This window comes from Heterodontus francisci, chromosome 47 (assembly GCF_036365525.1).
Source record: "Heterodontus francisci isolate sHetFra1 chromosome 47, sHetFra1.hap1, whole genome shotgun sequence".
Taxonomy (NCBI): Eukaryota; Metazoa; Chordata; class Chondrichthyes; order Heterodontiformes; family Heterodontidae; genus Heterodontus; species Heterodontus francisci.
Window position 1 is genome coordinate 9,101,828 of NC_090417.1, and position 27,045 is coordinate 9,128,872.

Genomic DNA, 27,045 nt, shown 5'->3' on the forward strand with positions numbered 1-27,045 from the left:
AATGGTAGAGAGCTGCAGGTGAGTAAATGGGAGATAGTGAGGTCTTGAGGTATCTATGGATAGCCTGCTTAAGATGTCAGACTATTTCTTTTATCTCATTGCCATCTTTTCTCCTTTATTCTTGTTGGGCTATCTGACACATGCTGGATATTCTGATTCAGGGGAAAGGCTTCAACCGGCTGCTGCAGTCAACTGAGGGAAAGAGAAGGCGGGGGGAGGGGCGGGGAGGGGAGACATGATATCAACCCACAGCTAAAGGAACCTCAGTCTCAACAGAAAACCAAACAGAGAACATATGGAGAAAGAGCAATATGGTTGGATAGCAAGAAGGTAAGACCTCAGACAATCAGTGAAGGAGATGCAAACACTGGGAAAGTACAATACCTCAGATGCTGCATTTCAGGTTACCTGCACTGGGAATATTTGATGACATGTGAAGTTATCCAAAGAAAATGTGAGGTTGATTCTGCTATTAATGCTGGCCAAGATAATGAACATCACACACTGGGCAGACCCCTCCCATAGTTAATAACTGAAAGATCGTCACCAAAAGTCATCAAGGGGAACTGGATAGGGTCTGCAGTCTTTTGCTAGCTGTCATAGATTAGAAGTTTGCCTGTTTTTAAATATGGTCTGGGGTACTTGTGGCTGCACAATGATAGACCCTTTACGACCTCTTGGTATGAACCAAAATTACAGCCTCCCTCGCATCCTTGCCACGAAAGATGCAGTCTATTAGCTGTGTGTCATTCAATCTTCTTTCTTCTATCATATTCAATGTTTATTTTCTACAAAGTATACAACTGTAACTGTCTGAATTAATGAAGAGAATTGTAAGATTTCAACAATTGTCTGCTCTGAATGCTTCAGCCCTCAAAGAACCAAATTACCAAACTACAGAGACAAGGTGAATAGGTTTGAACAGAGATTATCTCGAGCAAACAAATCACAGCAATATTAAACTCTGCTTGTTCTGAACAAACGAAGCCCTGTACCTGATTCATTTCCTCCTGAACTGACGCAGAGAAGTAGGGACTATGCAGGCTACATTTTGTTTGGGATCTTTTACTACGTTCTACTCACAAAAAACGTTTCTCTTTATATCCATCTGCAGCTAAAGCAGCACACACCATACTGGACAGCACTCTGATACCTCCAGGAGCACAGCACAGCACGTTGGGGAAGGTAAGCGCAAGATTGTTAAATAATACAAACACTGTTTTGTTCCAGAACTTAAATAAGAAAAATAGTGAAGTGTATTATAGATGTACAAACAGTGATGATTGGATGGTCAGCTTTAAATTTATCCTGTGCACACTCAGGAGATATTTAATGGAGTTGTTCAAAATTACAATATAGAGTAGGGAAAGAGGAACTGATTCCACTACCAAGAGAATCGGTAACCAGAGGACAGAGATTTAAGATAACTGGCAAAATAACCACGGGAAGATGGGGAGACACTTTTTACACAGTGAGTGGTATAATCTGGAATGCACTGTCTGAAAGAGTTTTGGAAGCAGATTCAATCGTAACTTTCAAAAGTGAGTTGATAAATAATTGCTAAGGAAAAATTAGCAGGGTTTTGGAGGAGTAGGGGAGTGGGATTAATGGGTAGCTCTTCAAGGAGCTGGCATTGTCACGATGGGCCAAGTGCTGTTGGATTCTTTGCTTCTCCTTTAGATTTCAACTTTACAAACAGATAAAAATATTTCATAAAATTGAAAACGTCATTTTTTATGGTCAGTACTCTTATTTTTTGTGTTCTCTAATATTTCAGTCTCCCATTTCTACTTTGTCTGTCTCCATTTCATTCACTCTTCCAATTTACCTCATTATTCTGATAGTGCAACTTATCAATTCCACAGCATGTGCGGGAGGTGGGGAGAGGTCACAACCAGGTGAATTGGGTTTTCTAAAACCTTTAAATGCCCATCCAATTCGTATTCAAGTAATAGCATTTATTTCAGGAAAACATCCTTAAATCCCAAGTATTTTCTGTTGACTGTCCAAACAGGAGGTGAGGATTTTATGAGCTCCCAATTAAGACTGCAAAGTGAAGAGAGCTGATGCTGGACATGTCTGAGGAACTGGCCACTAAGAGCCAGTTGAAGCAGCATCCCTGAGGTCACAGCTCACACAGATTATGAGTTTCTTGTCTTCACACTCATGAAGCAGTAGCTGAATTCAACATTCAGCTCCATGTTTATTGGGCCCTTAGACTTGGAAATCAAAGATCATGTCATATTATTCCTGTAACGTCATTGTGTTAGCTTGTCTCAGTTTGTATTACTCTTGCCTCAGTCAGAAGGCTTCTCCCACTATCCTTCGTTACCTGCAATATTGATTCTGTTTACACAAAACAGAACAACAGAAATTACACCACAGCAAGAGGCTGAGTCTACCCATTGTGCAAGTGGAAACAAAATGTTTTGAGAATTATTTTAACTCTCGGTTTGGAATGATGGGCTATTTCCAAAAATCTACACCAGAATCCCAGTCACCACTTGAATCTGTATGCAGGTTTCTGTCAGATGTGGGGGTGTGACAGTTTCAGCTGCGTAAGAGAGCAGCTTGACTTTCTGATTATTTCAGTTTAGATTCTCCTCAATAACCATCATTAGCCTTTGGTATTTAATACTGCTAATTAGGGGCAAGGCATCTGATGATCAATGTGTCGAGTTGTTTCAGGTCGACAAGAGTGCTACTCGCCCGGGACCAAAATGGTGACATGGGTAAAGGAGTGCAGAGCATGGCAATGGCTGAAGAAGGCAAGGCAGTCCAGGACAATGGTGCTAGTCATTGTTTATATTGCACTCTTTCTGGACTATGCTCTGCTCACTGTCATTGGTAAGTTCAAGCTTAATATTACCTGGCGATGGTCAATTCAAGAACATTCTGCCCTTTAGGAAGAATATGGGAACAATATTTGAAGGGCTGAGGCTCTCAAAGACTGGCAGGCCTGAGCTTCTAACGCACTGTGGGGCCAAGCTTCGCACATACTGAGAGGTTGTGTTTCTCATACACTCAGGGGTCGGATTTTTCACAACGAGGGACCAAGTGCCTCATACATTGAAGGGTCGAGCTTCTCACATACTGAGGGGTTGAGTGTTTTACATACTGAGGGGTTCAGCTTCTCATACATTGAAGGATAGGATTTCTCACAGTGAGGGGTTGAGTATCTCACATACTGTGGGGTTAAGTTTCTTAGACATTGAGATTTTGGGCCTCTCACATACTGAGAGGTCAGACTTCTCACACTGAGGGGTTGAGTGTCTCTCACACACTGACAGGTTGTGTTTGTCACACACTGAGGGATCAAGCTTCTCACATACTCAACAGTCGGGTTTCTCACACTGAGAGGTCGAGTGTCTTTCACACACTGAGGGGTCGTGTTTGTCACACATTGAGAGATCAAGTGTCTCATACCCTGAGGGTTTGAGCTTCTGAGACATTGAGGGGTCGAGTTTCTCACAAACTGAGGGATCAATCTTCTCACACAAAGAACAGTTGGATTTGTCACACTGAGAGGTCAAGTTTCTCACACATTGAGGTGTCGCGCTTCTGACACACTGAAGGGTAGAATTTCTCACACTGAGGGGGTCGAGTTTCTCACACACTGAGGGGTTACTTTTCTCACAATGAGAAATCAAGTTTCACACACTGAGTGTTGAGTATCACACATTAATGCGTCGGATTTATCACACTGAGGTCATGTTTCTCACACAGTGAGAGGTCGAGTTTCTCACAAACTAATGAATTGAGTTTCTCACACACTGAGGGGTCAAGTTTCTCACACACTAAGTCATTAAACATATGAACATACATACGAACATACAAACTTAGGAGCGGGAATAGGCTATTTGGCCCCTTGAGCCTGCACTGCCATGCTCTAAGATTATGGCTGATCTGTTTGTGGAGTCAACTCTACTTTCCTGCCTACTCCCAATACCCTTTGACTCCCTTGTTTGTCAATAATCTGTCTACCTATTGCTTCAAAACATTCAATGACTCCACTGTCTGTTCCACAGACTCACGACCCTCTGAGAGAAAAAAAATTCTCATCAGCTTTGTCCTAAATGGGAAACCCCTTATTTTTAAACTGTGCCCCCTAGTTTTAGTCTGTCCCACAAGGCGAAACATCCTTTCAACATCCACCCTTTCAAATCCCCTCATGATCTTATGTTTCGATAAGATCACCTCCATCTTTCTAACTCCAATGAAAACAGACTCAACCTGTCCAACCTTTCCTCATAAGATAACCCGCTCATCCCAGGAATCAGTCAAGTGAACCTTCTCTGAACTGCTTCCAATGCAATTATATCCTTTCTTAAATAAGGAGACCAAAACTGTATATAATACTCGAGATGTGGTCTCACCAATGTCCTGTATAACTGTAGCAAAACATCTCTACTTTTATATTCCATTCCCCTTGCAATAAACAAAAACATTGCATTTGCCTTCTTAATCACGTGCTATAACTGCATACTAACTTTGTGTTTCGTGTACTCGGACAGCCAGATCCCTCTGTACCTCAGAGTTCCACAACCTCTCTCCATTTAAATAATATGTTGTTTTTCTATTCTTCTGGCCAAAATGGACAAGTTCACGCTTTCCCACATTATTCTTCATCTGCCAAATCTTTGCCCATTCACTTAACCTATCTATATCCCTTTGCAGCCTCCTTATGTCCTCTTCACAGCTTACTCTCCTACCTATCTTTGTACCATCAGCAAATTTAGCAACCATACATTCGGTCCCTTCATCCAAGTCATTGATATAAATTCTAAATAGTTGAGGTCCCAGCACTGATCCCTGTGGCACTCACTAGTTACAGCTTGCCAACCAAAAGAACGACCCATTTATGCCGACTCTCTGTTTCCTGTTAGCTAACCAATCCTCTCTCCATGCTAATACATTATGCCCCATACCATGGGCTCTTATTTTGTTTAGTAACCTTTGATGTGGCACCTTGTCAAATGCCTTCTGGATATCCAAGTATACCACATCCACAGGTTCCCCTTCATCAACGTTGCTTGTTACTTCCTCAAGGAACTCTAATAAATTAGTCAATATCATAATTTCCCTTTCACAAAACCATGTTGACTCTGCCTGATTGCACTGAGATTTTAGAAATTATCTGCTATAAGCTCCTTAATAATAGATTCCAGCATTTTCCCTATGACAGATGTTAAGCTAACTGGCCTATAGTTTCCTGCTTTCTATCTTCCTCCTTTCTTGAATAGAGGAATTACATTCGGTACTTTCCAATCTGATGGCACCTTTCCAGAAACTAAGGAATTTTTGAAAATTAAAATCAATGCATCCACTATCTCAGCAGCTACTTCTTTTAAGATGCCAGGATGAAGTCCATCAGGACCTGGGATTTGTCAGCTTTGAGTTCTAATCATTTTCTCTGTACCCTTTCCTTGGTGATGGTCATTGTTTTAAGTTTCTCCTTCCAACTCTTGATTCACTATTATTTCTGGGATGTTAGCTGTATCCTCTACAGTTAAGAAAGATGCAAAAAATCTGTTCAATTCCTCCATTTCCTTATTTTCCATTATTAACTCCCCAGACGCACTCTCTAGAGGACCAAATCTCACTTTACTTACTCTTTTCCTTTTTAAATACCTGTAGAAACTCCTACTATCCGTTTTTATATTTCTAGATAGCTTTCTCTTACACTCTAATTTCTCTCTCATTATTCTTTTAGTCATTCTTTGCTGTTTTTTATATTCTGTCCAATCTTCTGACCTGCCACTGCTCTTCGCTGAATTGTACGCTTTTTCTTTCAATTTGATACTCTCTTTAACTTCCTTAGTTAGCCACGGTGGTGCGTCTTTCCCCAAGAATCTTTCTTTCTCACTGGAACGTATTTTTTGTGAGGGTTACAATATGTCCTGAAATGTCTGCCACTGCATCTCTACTGACTTATCCCTTAACCTAATTTCCCAGTTTACTTTAGCCAGCTCTGTCTTCAAGCCCTCATGATTACCCTTATTTAAGTTTAAAACACTCGTTTTAGATCCACTCTTCACACCCTCAAACTGAGTACAAAATTCAATTATATTGTGATCACTGCTACCTAGGGATGCCCTTACTATGAAGTCATTAATTAATCCTGTTTTGTTACACATTACCAGATCTAGAGTAGCCTGCTCTCTGGTTGGCTCGAGAATGTGTTGCTCTGAGAAACTGTCCCGAAAACACTCCATGAACTCATCTTCCAGACTACCTTTGCCAAACTGATTTGCCAATCTATCTGGAATTAAAATCACCCATAATTATCGCTGTACCTGTCTCACAAGCCCCATTATTTCTTCCTGTATACCCCGTCCTACAGTGTGGTTACTGTGAGGGGGCCTAAAAACTACTCCCACAAGTGACTTCCTACCTGAGTTGTTGAGCTTCTCACAGCCTGAAGGGATCGAGCTTCTCACACACTGAAGGGTGAAGCTTCTCGCAGACTGAGGTGTCGAGTTTCTCACACACTGAATCGTCGAGTTTCTCACAGAGTCGTCAAGTTTCTCACACATTGACGATCAGCTTTCTCACACTGACAGGTCAAGTTTCTCACACACTGAGGGATCAAGCTTCTCACACACCGAACGGTCAGATTTCTCACACATAGCGGGGGATAATTTCTCACACTGAGTTTCTCACACACTGAATGATCAGATTTCTCACACTGTGAGGTCAAGTGTCCCATACACTGAGGGGTCGTGTTTCTCACAGACTGAACAGTTGGATTTCTTACAGTGAGAGGTTGAGTGTCACTTACACAATGAGGGGTCATGTTTCTCACACATTGAGGGATCAAGGTTCTCACACACCGAACAGTTGGATTTCTCACACAAAGAGGGCAAGTGTCTCCCACACTGAGGGGTCGAGTTTCTCACAAAGTGAGGGGTAGGATTTCTCACACTGAGAGGTCAAGTGTCACACACTGAGTTGTCGAGCTTCTCACACACCGAGGGGTCAAGCTTCTCGTACACTGAGATGTTGAGTTTCTCACACAATGAGGAGTCATGTGTCTCACACTGAGGGGTTCAGCTTCTCACACACTGAGGAGCTGGATTTGCTCACACATTAATGAGCACAAGCCTCTTATGCACCGAGGAATAAGGTTCTCATTTACTTAAAGGACCAAGCCCGAGCACACTGACAAATCAGATCCGCAATCTGAACCCGCGATATCTAACATCCCCCTCCCTCTCTCCTATCTGCTGCCTTGTGCTGCGGGCCTTCATGACCAATAGCCAGCTAGCCTCTCATTCTGGTTGGCTGCTGGCAGAGAAACGGAGACAAAATAATTCAAATGACATCATGCTGGCAAATTTGGCAGTAGACATAGAAACATAGAAAATAGGAGCAGGAGTAGGCCATTCGGCCCTTCGAGCCTGCTCCGCCATTCATTATGATCATGGCTGATCATCCAACTCAGTAACCTGTTCCCTCTTTCGCCCCATACCCTTCGATCCCTTTAACCCAAGAGCTATATTTAACTCATTTTTGAAAACGTACAATGTTTTGGCCTCAACTGCTTTCTGTGGTAGCGAATTCCACAGGCTCACCACTCTCTGGGTGAAGAAATTTCTCCTCATCTCAGTCCTGAAAGGTTTACTCTGTATCCTTAGACTATGACCCCTGGTTCTTGCCTCCCCAACCATCGGGAACACCCTTCCTGCATCTACCCTGTCAAGTCATAGAGAGATGCAGCACTGAAACAGGCCCTTCGGCCCTGTTAGAATTTTATAGGTTTCTATGAGATCCCTCCTCACTCTTCTGAACTCCAGCGAATATAATCCTAACCGACTCAATCTCTCCTCATACGTCAGACCCGCCATCCCAGGAATCAGTCTGGTAAACCTTGGCTGCACTCCCTCGATAGCAAGAACAGCCTTCCTCAGATAAGGAGACCAAAACTACACACAATATTCCACGAATTAGGGGAGGCGGTGGCATTATCATTGGACGAGTAACCCAGGGACCCAGGGAATTGCTCTGGGGACATGGGTTCAAATCCCACTAAAGCAGAAGGTGAAATTGGAATTCAATTAATAAATCTGGAATTAAAAACTAGTCTAATGATGGCCATGACACCAATGTCGATTGTTGTAAAAACCCATTTGATTCACTAATGTCCTTCAGGGAAGGAAATCTGCTGTCCTTACCTGGTCTGGCCTACATGTGACTCCAGATCCACAGCAATGTGGTTGACTCTTACATGACCTCTGAAATGGCCTAGCAAGCCACTCAGTTGTATCTAACCGCTACGAAGTCAATAAAAAGGAACTCCCTTCCGAATAGCACTGTGGGTGCACCTACCCCACATAGACTGCAATAGTTCAAGAAGGTAGCTCACCGCCACCTTTTCAATTAGGGATGGGCAATAAATGCTGGCCTGGCCAGCGCCGCCCACATTCCGTGAATGAATATGAAAAAAAAAATTTCTGAAGCTCAGCAACAGCTATCATTACAACTTGTTCTCTTTCATTCCTGTAGTACTGGGAAGAACAAGTCCTCCATAAACAGAGGACTGGATGACGTCTTAGTCAAGTGCTAACTTTACACGAAAGAACCAGTCCCATTACTCCTCCAACACTGCCACTATGCTCTCAATCTTTGATGTGCTCTTGATTGAAATCTACAATCTTTTGAACCACTTTTACAATCTGGCAACTGCACCAGGTGGTCTGTTGAACTGGTGAGAAGAGTGAGAGATGATCCAGACCCTCACAGTACAACCAATAGTAAACAAGCTCTTCTTTCTCCTCCTCTACTCCTGCTCATTATATCCCCCCAAGTCCCAGCCAAGAGGGCAGCTGGGCAATTTGCTCCCAGGCCTCCAACAGTAGCCATTCGGAGCCACATTTAGAAGGTCCAGGTTGACATGCTGTACAGTTTTTCCTCAGGGAATTTGGCTTGGTATCTACTCGACCAACTTGAAAGTCGAAAGAAACTACATTGGAAACTATGGTTCGAATCTGTAGTCTCCCACTTGTATGGCGGCATGTTAACAGAACAACACTTTACATTATTGGGCTGTACCCTACCCCCACCCCCCCCCCCCCTTCAACATCTTATCTCTAAGTAATGTAAAGAGGTGATACGTTTAGATATCTCTCAAGGCAAACATCTCCAAATGATAGCTCACAGTTGTTACAAAGAGCCATTACCCTTAGTTAAGGCTCTATTCCAAGGCTTCAGAGAGCTGAACCATTATCTCACATGCTATCATTGAGTCCACAATGGCCACAGAGGGAGAGGATAAAAGTACACCATATCATTTTATTCTTCAGCTCATGGGATATCAATCGCTGGTCAACAACAACGATCGCTTTTCTTTTTCAGTACCCATCATCCCCAGTTACTTGTACGAGAACCATCTTGCAGAAATAAATAGCTCAACATCACCAGAGCAGCCTCCAGCACTGCCTGCCACCCCCTCCCCTGACCTCCTGTATTCCAGTGGTGGGGATCTTATGATTGAGAACACTACAGGAGCTGAGAACAAGACTGAAGAGTTTGAATGGAGAAACACTACAGAAGCTGCCATTCTAGGCTTGACGCCGGTCACAGGAAGCACCCACTGCAGCAGGAATGAATCATTTTTTGCAGAGGAAAATGTTCGCGTTGGCTTGTTATTTGCTTCAAAAGCCATTGTGCAGCTCCTGGTGAATCCAATGGTCGGGCCACTGACCAACAGGTAAATGAAAAAGCCTTTGCACAAGCAAGTAACTGAATCTGTGTAAATTCTGGCATAAAAACTGGACACGGAGCTGCACAGAGCACTAGCGTCCCATTGCCAGATAGTGGTGCCCCAGTGTGCTGCAGCATGGACCCTGGAAATTAGGCTTGAGCTCTCAGTTTCCCACACAACAGATCACCAGCCATGGCCTAAAGCAGCACAGAATCTATGGCTGAATCTTGTCTCCTGCGAGCCATAACAGAATGGGCAATGTCAAAGGTTGGGGTGTGCTTCCAACTGGGCTCTTGGCTGGGGGAACGATGCCTGCAGTGGGGAGACCCGGGAGGGATTCCCTTTGTGGAGAACTCCGGTAAACAATTCCTGCTCATTGTCACAGTAGAGAATTCCTGGTATAGGTAAGTTGCACCTGTGCTTCTGGAATTGCTGGATAGGGCTTTCAGCAGAAGAACCGTGGGTTCTTTGTCTGATTGCAATTTATGTCGTCCTTTTCTCAACTAATTCGAGGCTGAAGGAAAGATAAAAAGTGCTTCAGCTCCTCCCTCAAGCTGTGGAGGCAGCATGACAGCAATTTGCTTTGACTTTAAACCAGAGGAATAGGTGAGCTTGAAAGTCAAAGGAAGGACAGGAAATAACTTCATTTTCCTTAACAACTGACACCAGTTATACCAGTTCATTTCTAGAACTTGAATCACAAACCTGTCTTCTTTACATGGTCTGAAATTTAAAGGGCCTCCACTGATAAATAAACTGACCAGTTTACCCAGTCAATGTAGTAGCAGTCTGAATGCTCTGCCTTCATTGCAGTAGTGATGTTGTTGAAATGTAGCAAGGTGTTGCCTTCATATTAAAAGATATCATAAACAATATTTAGACTTTTAGATATCTAAAGGCCAGGAGGATATTCAGTTTAGGAAGCAATGTTGATATTCCTGAATACTCCAGCTCATATCACTCTGTCTTAAGTTTTTTTTTCTTTCTTTCAGGATAGGATATCATCCTCCAATGTTCATTGGTTTTGTGATACTGTTTCTGTCAACAATAAGTGAGTTGAGTTTTAATTACATGATATTGCATTCGCAATTATGCACGGGACACTACTGGATGATGATGCATGTTCTAGAACTCACTTTCAGAAAGCACTGGTAAAGATGCTGAATAACAGGCTTGTGACCAAAGTGCAAGATCTTGAGGTAAAGGAGAATGTCGCAGACGAGCTAATGAATTGACTGAATAATTGGAGAAATTGGGCAGTTAATAGTAGCAGTTCCAAGAGGAGCGCTGTGACTAGCATAGTTCCTGATGAATAAATAATTAAGTGGATTAATAGAACAAGGGAGGGTGAGGAGAGTGGAGGGGCAGGGAAACAGAAGAATGCTTCCATTCATGGGTTATGGGGTTCTTCTCACTGAATGGATGAACTGTATCCTTCCTTCATGTGAAAGAATGCAATTTTTTTGGAAAGCTCAGTTACATTCATTTCATTTTCCTCTCTACTTGTTGACAGTGTTTGCTTTTTCGAACACCTACGCCTGGCTATTTGTTGCTCGAGCTCTACAAGGAATTGGCTCATCGTGTTCCTCGGTAGCAGGTATTTCTTTTAGGTATTGAGAAATAGGGGAATTTATTTTGGGGAATAAAGAAATGGCTGACCAACTAAATGCATACTTTGGATCTGTCTTCACAAAGGAGGACACAAATATCACACCAGAAATGTTGGGGTACATAGGGTTTAGTGAGAGAGAGGAACTGAAAGAAACCAGTATTAGTAGAGAAATGGTGTTGGGGAAATTGATGGGATTGAAGGCCGATAAATCCCCAGGGCCTGATGGTCTGCATCGCAGAGTACTTAAGGAAGTGGCTCGAGAAATAGTGGATGCATTGGTGGTCATCGTCCAAGATTCTATAGACTCTGGAACAGTTCCTACAGATTGGAGGGTAGCTAATGTAACCCCACTATTTAAAAAGGGAGGTAGAGAGAAAGCAGGGAATTATAGACCAGTGAGCCTGACGTCGGAAGTGGGGAAAATTCTAGAGTCCATTATCAAAGATTTTATAGCAGAGCACTTGGAGAAGAGTGGTAGAATCGGACAGAGACCGATCTACTAGAATTCTTCGAGGATGTAACTAGTAGGGTTGATGAGGGGGAGCCAGTGGATGTGGTTTATTTGAACTTTCAGAAGGCTGTCGACAAAGTCCCACGTAAGAGATTAGTGTGTAAAATTAAAGCGCATGGGATTGGGGGTAGTGTATTGCGATGGATAGAAAATTGTTTAAAAGACAGGAAACAAAGAGTAGGGATAAGTGGCTCTTTTTCCGAATGGCAGGCAGTAACTAGTGGGGTACCACAGGGATCGGTGCTAGGACCCCAGCTATTCACAATATACATTAATGATTTAGATGAGGGAAATAAATGTAATATCTCCAAATTTGCAGATGACACAAAACTGGGTGGGAGAATGAGTTGTGAGGAGGATGCAGAGAGGCTTCAGGGTGATTTGGACAAGTTGAGTGAGTGGGCTAATGCATGGCAGATGAAGTATAATGTGGATAAATGTGAGCTTATCCACTTTGGTAGCAAAAACAGGAAGGCAGATTATTATCTGAACAGCTATAAACCGAGAGAGGGGAATATGCAACGAGACCTGGGTGTTCTCGTACACCAGTCGCTGAAGGTAAGCGTGTAGGTGCAACAGGCGGTAAAAAAGTTAAATGGTATGTTGGTCTTCATAGCAAGAGGATTCGAGTACAGAAGGGTTTGTCTTGCTGCAATTATACAGGGCCTTGGTGAGGCCGCACCTGGAATATTGTGTGCGGTTTTGGTCTCCTTATCTGAGGAAGGATGCTCTTGCTATGGAGGGAGTGCAGCAAAGGTTTACCAGGCTGATTCCTGGTATGGCGGGACTGACTTATGAGGAGAGATTGAGTCGGTTAGGATTATATTCGCTGGAGTTCAGAAGAGTGAAGGGGGATCTCATAGAAACCTATGAAATTCTAATAGGACTTGACAGGGTAGATGCAGTAAGAATGTTCCTGATGGTGGGGGAGTCCAGAACCAGAGATTATAGTCGAAGGATACAGGGAAAACCTTTTAGGACTGAGATGAGGAGAAATTTCTTCACCCAGAGAGTGGTGAGCCTGTAGAATACGCTACCACAGAAAGCAGTTGAGGCCAAAACATTGTATGTTTTCAAAAAGGAGTTAGATATAGCTCTTGGGTCAAAAGGGATCAAAGGGTACGGGGCGAAAGCCAGAACAGAGTTGGATGATCAGCCATGATCAGAATGAATCCTACTCCTGCTCCTATTTTCTATGTTTCTATGAAAAGTCCCAGGTGAAGGGCCAAGTGCAGGACACGAGTAATAGGACAGAAGAGAAAATGAAGTCCATCAGAGAGCAGAGATTGGGTGATAGTGACCTTGAGTTTTCAAAGAGATTATCGGAAGAAGTGAAGACTGAGGAATGTAAAGATTTTGACGTCTTGGGAGAGAGTAAATTAGAGTAGCAGACGACAGAATGAGGCTTGATCTCAACATAATAGGGAGACCATACAACCATAGAATGATATAGCACTGACTGAAGGTGGCCATTCAGCTCATCGTGTCTGTGACAGCTCTTGGAAAGAGCAATTAGTCCCACTGCCACGCTCCTTCCACATAGCCTCACAATTTTTTCCTTTACAAATATTTATCAAATTGCCTTTTGGAAGTTATTATTGAATCTGCTTCCATCCGATAGCGAGGAGGAATAGCTTGCAGGGCGCAGTATATGGGGCAGAAGGAACACAAGAGAAAACTTCAGAGAAGCATTGGGCATAGCTGTATAAATAAAGTTGTGACTAAGAGAAAGAATTAAATGACTGAATGACTGCCTAGCTTGTTTGTTTCTGTCAAAGATATGAGCAAGATTGTTGAAGAGCATCCCAGACATAGGAACAGAATTGAAATCTTGAGCTTTACAGAGAGACATGAGTTCTGAGAAGACCAGAATTGTTTGGTGCGAAAGGGAAAATCAAACTTCTTGGAGACAACTTTAGAAGTGAGGGATCCACGTGAGGTCGGGGTGGGCGAGAAGCAAGGATGTCAATAGATTAAGGAGGAACAAAGATGGAGCCAATGAAGATAAGGGGCTTTTGTTTACACTTACAAGAGTTTTGAAGAATCTGTGTCTTTCAAGTATTGAAAGAAATCTTTTATTACCAAACTGGCATTGTATTTCAAGAAGACTATAGATTGCAAGCATTGAAAGCATGCAATGTAGAGCTGCGTTATCAGCAAAATAGTGGACATAGTTGGATGTTGAGTAAATGAGTTACTGAAGCGCAAGAGCGGTTGTGAGAAAAGAGTCGTGGGGAATCACTAAGAGAAAGAAAACAACAAGTTAGAGGATGGGGCATCAAACACCACACACACAACAATTAGAGGAAACAAGAGAGCCATGAACATAACTTTAGAGGGAGGCAAAGTTTAGAAGAGCAGATATGTCCAATGCAATGACATCATCAAAATTGTCAAGAGCAGAATTCTGGAGGTGAGACAAGATAATCACAGTGCAACAGCCAGTCTTCAACCATACTGACAATCATGGATTAGGCCAGAACTTTCAAAGTGACGTATAATTTCAGATTTGACATTAACTTCCCGAATTTTACAAAGACCAATGTGAGGGTAATAGAGCAATGGTTACATGATTAGGAGAGAGTCACCATTCTTAGGAATAGAATGAGTGAGGAAATTTACAAAGATAAGGAAAAATGAAGTTTGAATAAGAAGAATGAAGTTACAGCTTTAGGGAGGGCCTAGGAGTACACATCTTAAAGATGATGGGAGGGAATCAATAGGACAGGAGTCGGGAGAATGGAGGATCAGTAAGAAGGGCTGAATAGAATGGAAGAATGAGTGGGTGAGTGTGGGATTTACTGAGCGTAATATACCTTCACATCTCCCTGCTTCTGCAAGAATTAACTGCAGTAGATTTAAGAGAGAGTGTCAATAAACTCAGTCAAACAATGAAGAGAAGCCAAATAGCTCAGACCACTGAGCTCCTGATGGAGGCTGGTCAGGAATTCCAAATGTGACACTGTAATGGTGAAAGGCTCACTGAAACTCGAAGCAACAGTAAAGTGGGCAGACAGCCAATGGATGACTTAAAGCCGAATGCAATCTATGAGGTGAAGTTTCAGTTTTTCTCTTGAAGGCTTAACGATTGTTGGGCGATTTCTTCCTCTGCAGGTTTGGGATTGCTAGCCAGTCATTATACCCATGACAATGAAAGAGGCAAAGCCATGGGGATAGCACTGGGAGGCATAGCGATGGGGGTGCTTGGTAAGTAATTTGAACACTGCACTTACATTGAACCATGTTCTGCTACACTTGTGGGGACAAAAAGCACCAAAGTTTCTCGCATCTGCTTTAATTGTGTCTGCTCCAGCAAGCTGATTGCCTTGTCAGGATGCTCAGTAGAAAGGACGTGAGTTTTCCCTACAATTTGAGATCCTGATCTCAGCAAGCTGCTTAGTTTAGGTGCAGAACAGAGGCAGGGAGGATAAGCCAAGAAGCTCATTCACCTTCCAAATGCTAATTCTCAGCATTTGACAGAGCAGCACAAGAGGCTGAATAGGATGAAATGAAGAACCTTTACTCTGCCTACTGATGTTTGCAGATGGTACTTTATCTGTTTAGTGTGGATTCATTTCAGTTATTTCATTGCTTGCAGTTGGAGCACCTTTTGGAAGCGTGATGTATGAATTTATAGGAAAGTCAGCTCCCTTTCTGACTTTGGCAGCCTTGTCCTTATTCAGTGGAGGTTGGTACAATTTTGTTAAATTGTAAAGGAACCACGGTTTACTGCAAAGTTTTATGGACAAAATGTTCTCTCAAGTAAATGCTCTATTTCATGTGAATCAACTATTTAATAGCATTATCAGGCAGATAGTACATTCCCCCCTATCATACAGCCACCCCATTCTGTGCATCACCAATGCTGAAGATAGCGAGGAAGTGATATCCAGCTTAATCTGGGCCAATCTAGTTCTTGAACTAGCTACTACCTCAGTTGTGGGATCTTTCCACTGTCAATTAAAGGTGCTTCTTCTCAGATGTGCCAGCAAGGATTCTGGGAAGTAACCATGTGGGCAACCACAGAGCAAACCCATGATCCGCTGATCCAATTGGATCACCTGGAAGGGGAGAGATGATGATCAGCGGAGCTTGATTCTGTAGGTGGTGCTTTTGTGGGGTTTTTTAGGGGGTTTTATTGCCATTTTTCAGCATTTCACCCTTTGGAATTGGAGATCTACTGTGGTTGTTGTTTTCCTGTTGGTTGGGGTCTTAGTGCCTGTCCCGGGAAGGCTTCAAGCAAAAATTGGCTGCAACCAACACCAGAGCTCCAGGCCAGGGGATGTATAACACCGTTCAGATGGCAATGAAGGATGTGCACCCATGGACCAGACCTTCTTCATTAAGCGAGTCCTGTTTGAATGCTGTGGATTCGAAGCTGCGGACATCTTCTACCTGCAGGACTTTCCCAGCAGTGGCTATTTTGGCGTGTCGTTCAAGAACGTGATGTGCATGAAGTTCCTTAAGGTCTTCAAGGAGAGAGGAAACTCGGCACCGCTGTTATCCTCACGGCAGAGCTGCTCTGTACACTGCCATCACAACGGAACCAGGTGGTGACCATCCGCCTCGACAACCCCCATGTTCCTGTCATGAACGTGCTCACTTTCCTCGCCAGGTACGTCGAGGTGGCCGGGAGCCGCACCGAGGTCAACGACCTGTTCGGGATTTGGACCAGCAAGCGGCAGGTCAAGGCAACCTTGAAAGTGGATGCCAATGGAGCCATCATCCACCCTCCCTCCAGCTTCGCTATCGGGGGAAGTTGTCGCTTCTTGCTCTACTTGGGGCAGCCCAGAGTTTGTTGTACCTGCAGCAAATCTGGTTATGTGGCGGCCAACTGCAGCACAGTCGTCTGCATGAATTGCAAGCAGGAAGGCCATCAGACAAAGGACTGCAAGCAGAATAAGTGCTGCAACCTATGTGGTGGGGCAGAGAACCTCTACAAGACCAGCCCAAAACACTGTCTCAATTACACACAGGCAGCATCAACCAAGGAAAAGCTGGAGGAAGGAACGGTGAACGTGCCTGGTGCTGCGAAGGAGACCAGAAACCCTCCTCCCAGCGAGGAAATTCTGTCTAAGAAGGAGAAGAAAGGGGAGGGAGTTGCAGCAAGCCACCAAAGACCAACACTGTGCCCGGAAGCTCCTCTTCATCAGAAAGAATCAATGGAGGAAGAGCCAGCAGAGGGACAACCGGGTGAGTGGCAAGTGGTCAAAAGGTAAACCACAAAAAGACCCAAAAAAAGGTACAGGACATCACCCAAACCAGAGGAGGCTAATGTCTGAGACGGACCACAATAGCTGCTCTTCATTGGATGAGGAAGGACAGGAAAGACGGCACCTGCAAAAGAAGCGGAAGAACTCAAAGCAGCTGGAAGAGAAAGCCCCCCCAGCTCTGTAGCACGGGAAGCAGCGATGGGCCAACTGCACCCCAACCCCAAAGCACTGAATGCAGCGAGATACCCAGTACACCCCAGCTCTGGGAAGCCGGGAGCAGCAATGTCCTCAAGAAGGAACAGAGGGAAAAGAGGTCAGTCCAAACCTCGCTACCTACAAGACCATCCTGATGTCACCCCTCCAGGAGTAACCAGGACAGTTTTCTGAGCCTAATGACTGAGCAACAGTTTGCAAATGCTATGGGTATGCAGGAACATACCCAAGGACTGGTAATGACCCCTGGAGCAGTCAGCAATATCCAGTTTTAAGAGAGGTTAAAGATCACTTCTAATTTCAGTGCGTAGTGTTAAGTCCACTAATCTATGTAGTGTACTCTATGGACCTTGGTTTACCTCACCAAGGTCAAAGCCAACCTGCTGCTCGTTTGTCACTGAGGCAGTGTTTTGGGCAGGCCTTCTGCAGGAGTGTGGAATACCTCAGCACTTACAGGCAATGGTCGTGATGGTGGTCCCACGGGCCACTGATCAAGTCAGGGGGAAATGATTCCCGTTCCTCCGGCCTGGGTATCCTGCTGCGTGGAGTCAACTTCACCATCTCCAAAGTTAAGGAGATGGTGGGCGGTCGCCTCCTCGTAGCAGATGAAACAAACAACAATGTTCCGCTCAGGTTAAGCCCCGGCTCAAAATAGCGAGCGGCTGACCATCCTCCAGAAGCTCCCACTGCTGCTGGCGACGTCCAGGCCGGTCATTCTAGGTGGTGACTTCAACTGCATCATCGATGCAGCTGGATGATCCAACATGGCCGACAGCAAACTGGACACCGCATCCAGACTCCTGATGGAAACAGTAAAAGGTGCCAAGCTGCACGACATCTTCAGCAACCCTGCAGATGGATCACAGCGTCGATGCACCTGGTCACGACCAGACGGGGTCTGTCCGTTCCAGGATTGACTTCCTGTTTGTAACTCATGCATTCACGGTCAGATCCACCGAAGTCAATCTGGTGTTCTTCTCTGACCACTGCCTCCTACTGGTCAAGTGTCACTTTCAGGACGACAGGTGGGTTAGCAGGGGGACATGGAAGCTAAACATAAAACTGCTGACCCCAGAGGACATTGAGGAACTCAAAAAGGATTACAAAGGTTGGAGATCTGTGAAACCCTTCTTTGAGTCTCCGGTGCACTGGTGGAAGCGATCAAGGTGAGCATCAAGAGGTTCTTCATCCTCAAAGGTGTTCAGAGAGCTACAGAGGGACAGAGGGAAATGTCCTAACTCCAGAAAAGAATGCAGAATCTGCTCCTGCTGCAATCGATGGGGGTCGAGGTCAAGGAGGATCTCCAAGAGGTGAAGAGCCAGTAGGCCTTGCTCCTTGCCGCGGAGGCCTCCAAGATCATCTTCCGGTCCAGAGTCTGCTCAGTTGAGCAGGATGAGATGTGCTCGCGTTTCTCCTTCCAAAATGTATCGAGAGAGAGCTCTGTGATTAGCAGCCTGAAGGAAGAGGATGGCTCGGGAAGATCATCGCAGTCAGACATACAAAAGATCAGCTAATCCTTTTATGCTGGGCTGTACGACATGAAGCCCACTGACAGCACGACCTCCCACACCTTCCTGTCATCTATCACGGAGGTCTTAGATGACAGTACCCGGGAGAATCTGGACAAACCACTCACTCTGGATGGGCTGACAAAGGCCGTCAGAGAAGAGTAAAACTCCCGGAAGTGACGGCTTACCGGTTGAACTGGATTCGACTCTGTGAGACTGGATCAGTCCAGGCCTGCTGGAAGTGTACGAGAGTATGCTTCTAGCTGGCATCATGTCTGAATCCATGAGGAAAGGCATCATCACTCTCATCCACAAGCGGAAGGGGGAGAAGGAGGAAATCAGAAATTGCCGGCCCATCTCATTGCTCCATGTGGACCTCAAAATTCTGTCCAAAGTTATCGCCAGTTAAGTCAAGTCTGTTCTGGAGTTGCTGATTCACACCGATCACACCTATACTGTACCCGGCAGGAAGATCTCAGATAGCCTCGCGCTACTCAGGGATACGATCGCTTCTGTACAGAACAGCGGGGTGCACACCTGCCTCATCAGCCTGGACCAGGAGAAGGCTTTTGACAAAATATCGCACACTACATGATGGACATGCTCTCCATAAGGGGATTTGGGGAGAGAATACGCAATTGGATCCAATTGCTCTGCACAAACATTAATTAGCGCAATCTCACTCAATGGGTGGGAATCAGAAAGTTGCCCGATCAAATCTGGAGTCAGGCAGGGCTGTCCTCCCTCCCCTGTCTTGTTTGTTTGCTGCATCGAACCTTTTGCTGAGTCCATCAGGAAGGATGCAGGCATTAGCAGGGTGACAATACCAGGCAGCGGAGGTGCTCAGATGAAAATCTCCCTGTACATGGATGACGTCGCCGTCTTCTGCTCGGATCCACTGTCCGTTCACAGGCTGATTAGCATCTGTGACCAGGACGAACGGGCCTCAGGAGCCGAAGTAAATCACGGCAAGAGCAAGGCCATGTTCTTTGGGATAAAAGTAAAATACTGCGGATGCTGGAAATCTGAAATAAAAACAGAAAGTGCTGGAAAAACTCTGCAGGTCTGGCAGTATCTGTGGAGAGAGAAGCAGAGTTAACGTTTCAGGAGAGTGATCCTTCTTCGGAACTGAAGAAAGGTCACTAGCCTGAAACGTTAACTCTGCTTCTCTCTTCACAGATGCTGCCAGACGTGCTGAGTTTTTCCAACACTTTCTGTTTTTATTTCATGTTTTTTGGGAACTGGGCCGACTGATCCTTTATTCCCTTCACCGTCAGGTCAGACGACCTGAAGGTGCTGGAGATATAGTTCGGAGAGGCCGGAGCATGCGCCAAAAACTGGAAAGAATGCGTAGCCATGGTAAAACAGAAACTGGGCATGTGGGAGCAGCGATCTCCCTCGATATTCCAGGTAAGAACCTTGTCATCAGGTGCAAGGTGCTCATGTTGTTACTGTACGTGGTGCAGGTCTGGCTCATACCCTAGTCCTGCGCCGTGCACCGAGCCATCTTTCGCTTTATCTGGAGATCGAAAATGGACCATGTTCACAGGGACACGATGTTCAAACCTCTAGATAAAGGGGGAAATAAACGTACCCAACGTCGCCCTCATCCTGATGGCCACTTTTGTGTGCCGCTGCATCAAGCTGTGCATAGAACCCCAGTACGAAAACACCAAATGTCACGATGTGCTGAGGTTCTATCTGTCCCCAGTGTTGCCAAGGATGTGTCTGGCCACATTGCCGAGGAATGCTCTATTCAGTTGGACCATGCCTTACCACCTGTCCCTCATGGAAAAGTTTGTGCAGAGAAACACCTTTGACCACAAGTCCATCAGGCAGTGGTGCGCATGGAATGTCCTCAAGGCCCTACGGGAAAAGGTGATGGTGGATCCTGCCAGATGGTTCCCTGAGCAAACTATCTAAGTTATTTGGCAGAATGCCTCATTGCCAGAGCTTTCAAACAAGCACCAAGACATAGCTTGGCTGCTGGTGTGAAGGGCCCTCCCCGTCAGATCCTTCCTGCACGGCTAGTGTCACCGCCTCCGCACGCTGCCCTCGAGGTGGCTGTGGTGGGGAAGAGACTGTCGTCCACCTTCTTCTGGAATGTGCCTTTGAAATGCAGCTGTTGAAAGAGATGGAGCGTTTTTTGTCGAGGTTCATCCCGAGCAGCTCTGTTAAGCAGGACTCTGTGCTCTATAGTCTGTTCCCAGGGACGCACACTGAGATAAATATCAACTGCTGCTGGAGGACCATCAACTCGGTGAAAGACGGTCTTTGGTCTGCCTGAAACTTGCTGGTCTTCCAGGGCAAAGGGTTGTCCGCGACCGAGTGTTGCAGACTAGCACATTCCAAGGTCCAGGACTACGTGCTGAGGACTAAAGCTTGGGACAGCCGCTGCAAAGGCTCAATGGAGCAGGCCACTGTGTAAGGTCCTCCTGCCATCGTATACCGAGGGGCTGGAACAGGCGTAAAACTCCTCAGGCTGTATGCAAAAATATTTTTGCTTGATAATGCAAATATACAATGCATATAAAATAGAATGGCGCCTCATGTTCTGTATCAAAGGAATCTGATCTCCACTGCACTTTCTGAAATGTCCAATTTGAACTGTTTTGTAATGTACTTTTCAGACATTTTTATGAATAAAGTATAGTTTTTATATAGCAGCCCTCTTAAATTAGTGTTAATGTGTACCATTTCTTAACAACATAAGATTTTACCAGTTGACAGGCAAATTGTCATTGTAAAGTGATTTCCTAAAACCCGACTCTTGTTGCTCCCCCTACCGCATTTGTACTGATCCAAAAGGACTGGATCCTCTCCCTGTATCAACAGTGACATCTTTTGCATGTGCATTATTTAGCCAACTATAACATAAATCTCCAAGAACAAACTAAGAAATTCTGACAGAGTGAACTGATATATCAATTGGATCTTACCTCCATGTCCAAAAGGTCCTCTCTCAAATCCCCTCCCACACTGGTTACTCTTACAAACGTTTCCCTTTATGCTCTATGATAGAATTAACTAAGGTCAGTACCTGTTAGTTTCCAACTCAGTCTTGAAATTAAGAAAGCCTCAGGGGTGGAGTTCAGCCCTTTCCTACTGGTGGAGAAAAAGGCCGGCAAAAGAGTCAGCTCAGCATGTGGGCATCTGCCAGAGACAGGGTTGAGAGCAAGTCATCTCCCCGTCCCCTTAGTGAGGAAATCGTGGAGGGGGGAAGAACTGCAAAATGTGAGTATTTCTTTCTTTCAAAGTGAACGGCCCTTTACAGGGCCACCTTGTGTGAGCTTGCTTTGTACAATTGCTTCTGTGTAGTAACCCCTATGTGTTTGAAGAAGGATGATGTAGAACATATGTGAAAGAGACTGGCACTTTGAAATGACAAGTGTTGTCAATTGACTGAAACAGAGATTGGAAGATTGCAGAATCTGCACTCAGGCCATTTCCATTTCACAACCTTAGATCCACAGAAATAAACTGAGAAAGATAACCAGGCGATACAAAGCCATTGCACATGGCACCTGGGAAGATCTGTGATTTAAAACAAATCCAACCAAAATAATTCAAGAATTCATTTTAACAAATAACTTGCTTAAATAATATGCTTTAACTAAAAACTTAGTTGAACTAATAACTGGCTTTAATTCTTGAATTACTGAATTCCTGTCCCTACTTAGTTCTCCAGATCTGCATTCTGCAGCCCACGAAGGCTACTGCAGAGGTAAGTAACCAGTCTTTTCTCCCCTCCATCAGCAACTTCCAATTCTATAGAGCCTCTCACAACAACAGCTTGCATTCATATAGAACTTTTAAGCTACTAAAGTGCCCTAAGGTGCTTCACAAGAGCATTACCAGACAAAATTTGACACCAGCCTTCATTAGGAAATATTAGGGCAGGCTGGTCAAAGAGGTAGGCTTTAGGTAGTGTCTTAAAGGAGGATATGGAGGCAGAGAGATTTAGAGAGGAAATTCCAGAGCTTAGGGCTTAGATTGCTCAATGCACAGCTGCCAATGGTGGGGCAAAGGTAATTGGGGATGTATAACAGGCCAGAATTGGAAGAACACGGAGTTCTTGGAGGGTTGTACATCAAGAGGAGGTTACAGAGATGGGATGGGCAAGGCCATGGAAGGATAGGAACTCAAGGATAAGAATTAATGATTTGAGGCGCTGCTGGGCCAGTAGATCAGTGTAGGTCAAAGAGCACATAGTTGATGGTGTCAGGTAAAGTAAACTTCTTCGACAGCTTAACAAGGCAGGAAGATGTGGAGATGAAGCAAGAAGGGAAGGGACATAATTTCGGAGCTAGCGTCTGAAGGTACTGTAAAAAGGAAGGTTTTTAAGAAGGCTTTTTAAGTTGGGTAAAGAGGTAGGAAAGCTGAGGATTCTTGGAAGAGAATTCTGGTGGGCAGGATTGTTGTGGGAACGAAAAAGTAGAAATAGCAGGAAGACAAAAGCAATCTCTAATAGTGTATCTTTCAATTCAGACAGTGAACCTTAAAAATCTACAACAGGCTTCTAGTCACAGACAGACCTCATTCTTTCTGTTCTGCTCACAGAACTAGCTGTCCAACATCCTGAATTAGATGGAGAAGATAAGTAGAACAGTTGAAGTTCAACAGAGGAGGTCATACAATTCTATTTTAGAAGTGGATCAAGAATTTACAATTTACTGAAAAGACATGTTCAGGATTTTTTACAAGAAATCCATTGCTTCGGTCTTGAGACTTGCTTTCATTTGTTAATGTTACAATAGGATTTGTTATCAACAATTTGCTACATTAGCACTTGGCCTCTTCTATCAGAATTCAAGCTGGTCCCTCTGCTGGATCTCTTCAATGCTCATGAGGGCTTACATGGCAGCTCTTCTCACTGTTATTTCTGTTACTATGGTTACAGAGTCAGAACGGATCGTCCCTACTAATACTGTTGAGAGACCCCTACATTCTGATCGCTGCCGGTAAGCAGATCCATTCTTTGTGCAATGTACCAGGCAGAGTTGAGATCTTCTTGAAGTTTCTTCAGTATTTTGAGAAATATTAGCTTGGCCATCTACTGAGGATTTTTCAATGTATAGGAAGCTTGGTTTCTAAGATACTCTACAGATTCCTTTGTTGGTGAATAAAGCATGAATGTTCATCTAGGAGAACTACAGGAAGCTTGCACAAGCAAGGTAGTTCATTTGTATCTGTGCCTCAGGCCACGTGCTATATCGGTTTGTTCTTAAGGGAAGTTTCAGAGACTGTGACACCATTAGAATCTGTGAAGTAGGCAGTATGATAGTGTAGCAGTTATGTCACTGGATGAGTAATTCAGAGGCTTGGACTAATGATCCAGAGCGAATTAGTTCAATTGACTATAAAACTGTCAGATTGTTGTAAAAACCCAACTGGGTCACTGATGTTCTTTAGGAAAGGAAACCTGCCATCCTTACCTGGTCTGGCCTATATGTAACTCTGGGTCCCACACTAATGTGACTGACTTTTAACTGCCCTTTGAAGTGGCCCAGCAAGCAACTCAGTTGTATCAAACTGCTAACAGCGGTTCAAGAAGAAGGCCCATCACCACCACCTCAGGGTAACAAGGAATGAGGAATAAATGTTGGCCTTATCACTGACGCCCATGTCCCAAGGATGAATTTTTAAAAATTAAGAATGGAACACAAACTAAGAAAATGTCTTTTTTTTTTCAAAGAGTTGGGTCGAAGAGTGGGTGCCAATCTGTCATACTGAGGCTGGATTCAATGATGCACAAATCCACAGTACAGGGGTAGCCTGACACATTTAATGGTAAAGCACTGAACTTGCTATAAGGTTCCAAATTCAGTCCTTATTTTGCTGGAAACTCAATTGTCCTCAGGACTGACATTTTTTGGCTAAATGGGATTCGCTACACTAAGACTTTATCCCAGCTTAGTTTTGAGGTACATAAGGGTTAAATCACTTGCACATGACCTTGTAATAATGGTGTGCACACAGATCGAGAAAGCTCGAAGTGAATGAATCAATTTGGCTTCTTTCTCATCTGAAATGTTGTGGGGAAATCTTCTATTTGTTCAGACTTTCAACAAAGATTTGCCAAATAAGCATTCAGATAAGTCTATGCACAAATTAATAAGTGGGTCTGATTTTTATTTCAAGGAAGCCTCTGCTTCCCAAATATGGCCATTGCTATGCTGGAGCAGTCACTGCCAATCTGGATGATGAAAACCATGTGTTCTCCTAAACTGCACTTGGGTATGTTTACACAAAGATCAACTTCAAACCATTTTATCTGGTAATATGTGAGACTGAGGCACTGTCAGCTTCTTCCCTCATTTTCTGACCTGGATTTTGTTTCTTCTGGTAGGTTTGGCCTTCCTGCCATGCACCATTGGCTACATGATGGGCACAAATCTCTTCGGTGTTCTTGCCAACAAAATGGGCAGGTAGGAGCAATTTGGGCATAAACTGCCCTCGAGATGAAACACAATCATTCTTTACAGTGTAATATTTAAGAAACAATTACATATACTACAATTTCTACACCCACCATATATAAGGTGCCAGATTTATTACAACAGTAACTGCACTTCAAAAATACTTCATTGGTTGTGAAATGCTTTGGGATATCCTGAGATTGTAAGAGGCACTATCTAAATTCAAGTTCTTTCCTTCTAATTCTGACCTGCACCACCTGGATTACACCCTAAACCCAACAGCCCTCTCCCATCCCCTCCCAGCAATTTTCTCCTGAAGATGATGACTTGTGCGGAGTCACTCTTCAATACCTCAACCAAATGACCTTAAATTGAGTTGTGGCTTCACAGCCCATCCATCCCATCTCATCCTGGTCTCATGTGAATTTTCCAGCAGGGGCCACTGAGCAGTAATCTAGCACAGGAATCCTGGTTAATTGCTTTTCCCCTTTGCTGAGCCAGACACTGAGGTCTAGTGCACCTGTCTCCGATTGCTGCACCAGCTCATTCCAGCCAACTTAGCAAAGTCTGAGAATCAAACTTGTAGCCTTCCTGGTTTGTACAGATCAGCATCTCGCTGAATAAACTTGCTGAGTTAGCACAGATATCAACTGTAGAGCTTGCGAAAATGTTTCTACATATTTCTGCCAATTACAGTTTACAATACTGTTTACATAAATGTGAATTTACACTGGGTCACCGATTGGTGCGAACCTGGTTTGAGTGAGTTCAGTCTATGACTGCCCTGATGTTCATCAATCACAGTCAATTACGACTGCGCATTTACTTTGTATTAATAGTACAGGCGTAGGAAAGGAATTAGTGGGTCCTTGAAGGTCTGTACTTAGTTGTTCAACTTTCCTGTTATATGCACTTTGATTCCATATAAATGCAGCTGTGGTCACCCAGAGTGTGTTACAACGCCAAAGAAACAAAGCTCCTTACGGTGAGCTTTTTTTTATACTTTCATGTGATCTGGGCATCGTGGACAAGGCCAGCATTTGTTGCCCAACCCTAATTGACCTTGAGAAGGTGGCGATGAGCCGCCTTCTTGAACTGCTGCAGTGCATCTGGTGCGGGTACACCCACAATGCTGTTCGGGAGGGAGTTCCAGGATTTTGATCCAGCAACAGTGAATATGAACACCAAGTGGTCTCATTACTATAGCAACCTTAACCCTCACATGATTTCATTCAAACAAACCCCTTCTTACAGATAAGTCATTGCTGCACCATCTGAAAAAAAGGGTATGGGACTGTATTGGTTATGCTACTGGATGAATAATCCAGAGGCCAAATCTCATAATCCAGAGAGCATAAATTCAAATTCCACAGTGGCAGTATGAATTCAGCTTTAAAAATCTGGAAATAAAAATCTGGTATTCGTAAAAGTGAAGCTGTTGTAAAAAGCCAACTAGTTTTCCCATGTCCTTTGGGGAAGGAAATCTGTCATGCTTACCTGGTCTGCTCTAGGTTTGACTCTCGTCACACACCAATGTGGTTGACTCTCAACTGCCCTCTTAAGTGGTCTGGAAAACCACTCAGTTGTTCAGGATGGTCAATTCATGTCAGCCTTGCCAGTGATGCTCACATGCTGAGAAATATTTTTTTTAGAACTGGCAGGTTGGAATTCTTGTGGAATTAAAGGTAATCCACTGCAGTGGATTGAAAATTGCCTGAATGCCTGTAGGCTAAAAGTTGTAGTGATGGGTTTGCATCTGCTTGAAGACCAGTCACCAGTGCTGCTGTCGTGTTCGGAGTGTCACTGTTTACCATTTTTATTAATAATCTAGATATTTGGGGAATGATCCACGAGTTTGTCATAGTC

General features: G+C 44.2%; 1 protein-coding gene across 1 annotated transcript in view; it reads left to right on the forward strand.

Annotated features, from left to right (window-relative positions):
* Positions 1-1,109: 1,109 nt before the first annotated feature.
* LOC137357063 (chromaffin granule amine transporter-like) overlaps positions 1,110-27,045 on the forward strand; it is a 40,724-nt gene continuing 14,788 nt past the window's right edge. The window contains exons 1-11 of the mRNA XM_068023047.1: positions 1,110-1,185; positions 2,689-2,847; positions 9,355-9,709; positions 10,696-10,754; positions 11,217-11,300; positions 14,941-15,033; positions 15,425-15,514; positions 22,441-22,484; positions 23,661-23,721; positions 24,902-24,997; positions 25,110-25,188. Coding sequence (XP_067879148.1) covers positions 2,721-2,847; positions 9,355-9,709; positions 10,696-10,754; positions 11,217-11,300; positions 14,941-15,033; positions 15,425-15,514; positions 22,441-22,484; positions 23,661-23,721; positions 24,902-24,997; positions 25,110-25,188 — 1,088 coding nt within the window. The 5' untranslated portion in view covers positions 1,110-1,185; positions 2,689-2,720. The remainder of the gene's footprint in view (positions 1,186-2,688; positions 2,848-9,354; positions 9,710-10,695; positions 10,755-11,216; positions 11,301-14,940; positions 15,034-15,424; positions 15,515-22,440; positions 22,485-23,660; positions 23,722-24,901; positions 24,998-25,109; positions 25,189-27,045) is intronic.